The sequence below is a fragment of the Arabidopsis lyrata genome (assembly GCF_000004255.2).
Source record: "Arabidopsis lyrata subsp. lyrata unplaced genomic scaffold ARALYscaffold_302, whole genome shotgun sequence".
Taxonomy (NCBI): Eukaryota; Viridiplantae; Streptophyta; class Magnoliopsida; order Brassicales; family Brassicaceae; genus Arabidopsis; species Arabidopsis lyrata.
Window position 1 is genome coordinate 1,774 of NW_003302336.1, and position 4,469 is coordinate 6,242.

The window sequence follows — 4,469 nt, forward strand, 5'->3', positions numbered from 1 at the left end:
ATGGACTCGAACTTTGGTAATTTGAATTCGTGGCCCACGCACTTTCATAGCCCAACGTTAAACATTCTTCTTTCAACACAGTGTTTTGTCCCTTTATTGGTAAGACACTTATTATTCCTTCCCACTTTTGTATTTTCTCCAACTGACTGAACGTAATTTTATTGATATCATGTTTACAACATAGTTCCGTATTGTTCCTTTTTTCAAAAAATGACCCTTCGTTCTTTGTTGATGTAGCACACAAAAACTATTCCCATGGAACGATTATCTATGTATGAATTCGTTTGTTCAAATGTTTTTTCCCCGAAACAACAGTCATCTGTCATTTAGCTAAGCATATGATATATATATTTTTCGATATTTTTCTTGCGAAGTCTACATCATCAAGATAAAACCAAATTCCTTTTCTATATAGCAACACACGACAGTCACACGAGATAATAGAAAATAAACACAAACAAATAAAAACTAAAAACACGTAAAATCCAACAATTAATTAAGATATACAAAAAATATATGAAGGATTTTAAACACAGTTAGTTTCGGTCAAAACCTGAACCATTGTCTGCATAACTCTCACTTTCATTTCCAAAGCCAAAATATAATCTGCCGTTTGTCTAAAGAGTCCATCCAAACCTTCTGATGTTTTGGTGTTGGGAACAAGCTCTTTCAGCGTCTTGACTCTTCTGTGTATTGCGCGGCAAGGTCTTCTAGAAGCTTCTAGACTCTTCCTCGGTCGGATCATGATCTTCTTCACAAGTGCCCTTCGAGCCCTTTGTCGTCTCATCAAAACCCAAATTGATTCCTTTCTTTGTCCTTCTAATGTTGTTACTCCCATATTATTGTAAACGAAAGAATGTTGTATAGACAAGTGATAACAACTCTTTAAAAGATGATATATTGTGATGCATGCAAATATGAGACGCCCTTAATTATAGTTTATATAGACATACAGAGAGGTTAGTGACCTTTATATATAGCTTAAAATGGAGATTACAGCTTCTGAGAAGGTTCTCCTTTTCTCTCTCAAAAGAATTGGATGAGAATTGGACAAGTGTCCTCAAGGGTGTTTTTAATGTTGTTTTTGATGGATAATTAGGGTTTAGCTTAAGTTAGAGGACATGTCATCAAAATACAACTCGATGCACATGCACTCACATGATTATCATCACTACCCAACTCTCCTACACGCTCAAAAACACCAACTTTCTTCCCATTCACATCACCTTATTACACCCTGTCTTATTCCTCCTTTGTTGCGCTTTATCGATTTATTTATTTTTATTTTATTTTACTTTCGCAGCCAATATTTTCCGAGTTTACCAAATTCGGGCGGATTGAAACTTACTAAAGAGAAAAAAAGCCGGGTGGATCAACGAAGAATGTGATTATATTTATGCGATAATATTTCTTTCTAGGTTATAGTCTAATCTAATTCACAAGCATGCAATCAGTGTATTAAGAAGCTAGCGATTGAAATAGATATAGGTTGATAAGATGAAAATGAAAAGATTCATATTATAAGTTTTTTTTTCCGCGTTTGCAAAAGTCAGAACACCTATCAAAATTCATCTTATTTTATATTTCTCCCAAAATTTGGTCTAATCCATAAACTAATTTATAAATATACAATATTAGTGTTTGAGTTTCGCTACAATGTATTTAGTTTGAATTGATCACCATTGTCGACAGAGATGATAAAATATACTTATATGACTATTTGGTTGTCATAATGCTTTTGCTTTTATTAAGTCCTTATATAGTTATATATCTCATTATTTCCAGCTGATATAAGCCGCCGGCGCAACTAATTATAAGAGTTAACGATAAACTAATGATATAAAGCATTCCCGAGTAGTTTTTAAGTGTTTTAATTTTTTGGACAAAGTAGATAACGATGTTGGATAATGGGATAAGGTCTTAATTTTAAAAGACACAAGAACATGCAATGATCTTCTATGTTCCTTTGAATTTGTGGACTTCGTATTTTGGTTTTCTTTTTTTCTATTTGTGAGTGGATTTAATCTGATTGAAGCATCTTAAAGATTATGTTCTTTGCTCGTACGTCGTTAGTTTATTCTGACGGAAACGACAAAGAAAAGCAGATTCGTGTAACGATGTTGACCAGACATCCTCGGAGACTATAGATTCACTGTATATCCCATCGGCGTCAACACGAAACATTGTACTTACAAATTCTCTAGACGTATATATATGTCTCTGATAATTGATGATTAGATAAATTGATTAAATGAGAATTAGCTTAACATTCGCATATGATTGATCAATGTATGTGTATATTATATGGGTTTCAAGGTAACGTGAAAAGTACCTAACTAATTAAGATAGGTTTGTATATATGATATAAGTAGCCATAATGGAGAGTTTAGTGGTCGAAATTGATCGCTTGTTAGCACGTTGTATGTATATTAGCTTAACGTGCATGCACATGTTCTTATATCCTCCCTATTCGTATAGGCCACCCAACACATATATATCCCAATTCAGATTTTTTTTTATTATATATTTAAACCAGAAAATTATTAAATTTTGCGGACAGTATGATCGAGTAATTATTTTTCTATATAATTGCTACGAATTTTCATTTGTTAATGCCATAATAGTTGTTTTAACCAGAAAATGGTATATGCATGAGAAGGACACTAAAACAATTAAGAAGATCATATCAGCAAAATAAAATTCGAATGTTATGTATTCCAAGAAATAGTTTAGAAATTACGATCCATGAAATGATACAAAAACATATAGTAAGTTTTTAGAAAAAAGTATGGACCAAGTAAAAGCTCAAACTTGTTTTTTTTTAAAAAATAAAAATACCAAAACATCAATTACTGTTTAAATCTTTGTTATTCAGCAAAAATATTTACGTTAATATGTAATATTCGATTATAGATATGATAGTGTAATTTAATTAACAGCAGTGTATTTAAACTATTTTTGATTTTGTCTCATAATTTAATACTTATTGGGCTAGAGGCAGAAATAACAGTTGGATTAAAGCCCATTAATAAGAGTGAGCTTGAAATGGGCCCTTTAACGTTTATGCTGTGATCCATAAATTGACACTTGGTTAAACTATTGACGATACAGATTATTTAGGTCTCTCTCTCTCGCTCGCTGATAAGGAATCTCTCTCTCTTCTTCTTCTTATACGCCGGCGAAATAAGTCTCTCTCAGGAAAAGAAGATGCGACGATTACCATTAGAAGAGTCGTATTACATGTTTTGTGCGTGACTCTAATTTAACAGGCTTATGTTTGAGATTTTTTTGACAAATCCGGATTTTGCTGTTGGATTAGATTCACGCACAAACTCGTAATCTGTCTTTTCGATTTTTACTAGATCTGTCTTCGATTTCGAATCGAGGAATCAAATCTTTGTTTAATTTTGGTTTTTGAATGATGATTATATGATTTCGATTTTGCGAATCGTAAACAAGATCTACTACATTTCTACTTTTGGAATCATTCCCTTGCGTCGATTCTCTCGTTTTCTCTATTTCCAAATTTGGTATTACTATGTTTGGTATTAGGTCGATTAAAGAGCCCATTCAATGTCAAAACAATAAAGTTATCACTCTCTATTTAATTCTGCCTATAAAAGTTTTCAATCACTCATTTCTTCATTGTCTTGCTTAATTATGTTTTAAGACTTGAGCTTAAGATTTTTTCAAGCACTCATTAATGGATTTGATTGATGCAAACGAGTTGCCGTTAATCCATTTATGTCGTGTATTAATTTCTAGAGATCAAAGGACTGTTTTCTTGTTTTTGCTTAGCATTTTCTTACGAAAGTGGTAAAGACTAAAAAGAGAGTCTCTTTCGCATAATCGTGTTCTACGATCTTAGTTTGTCGAGAAAGCAGAGCAAATCTTATTTATGTAGGTTACTTAAGATATTGTCACAGACCATAGAGATCTCTTGATGATCTAAACTTCTAAATGATGTGACCAAATTAAAACTTATGTGAACAACATTATTGAATTGTTCAATTTGACAAAGTAGGCTAAAAGCATATCACATGATCTTGATTCTTATGTTAATCATGGAGTTTATGAAAGAAAACTAGATATCTACATATTTTTTATTTGAGTTTTGGTCCTAAACATTAAAGCAAAACTAGGTCCGGACCCGCACGTACGTGTGGGGTTTATATTTTGAAATATGTGTTGTATAACATATAGTCAATACATTTTTGTTAATGTAGTATGTAAGTAAATGTTTTTTTGTTGTTTATTTTGTGAATTAGTTAATAGAATAGATACAGTATTATTAGAAACTTAAAGTGAAGATTTTTTTTGTGTGTGTGAAATAAAAATTGGTATGTTAGTTTGTTTTTCGTTTGATTGGTTTAAAAGTTTGGAAAGAAAGATTAGTAAGAATTTAGTAATTTGTGTTTGGTGAATGATTGGATATCGATGTTTGGTTTTGTTGAATTATTTAGAAAGCT

The 4,469-nt window shown here is 31.7% G+C and overlaps 1 protein-coding gene across 1 annotated transcript; it reads right to left on the reverse strand.

Moving 5' to 3' along the window:
- Positions 1–297: 297 nt before the first annotated feature.
- LOC9298668 (transcription factor UPBEAT1) lies at positions 298–1,050 on the reverse strand. The gene has a single exon (XM_002862545.2). It carries the CDS (start codon positions 836–838, stop codon positions 527–529), a length of 312 nt encoding a protein of 103 aa, XP_002862591.1. The 5' UTR covers positions 839–1,050; the 3' UTR covers positions 298–526.
- Between the last annotated feature and the right edge of the window lie 3,419 nt (positions 1,051–4,469).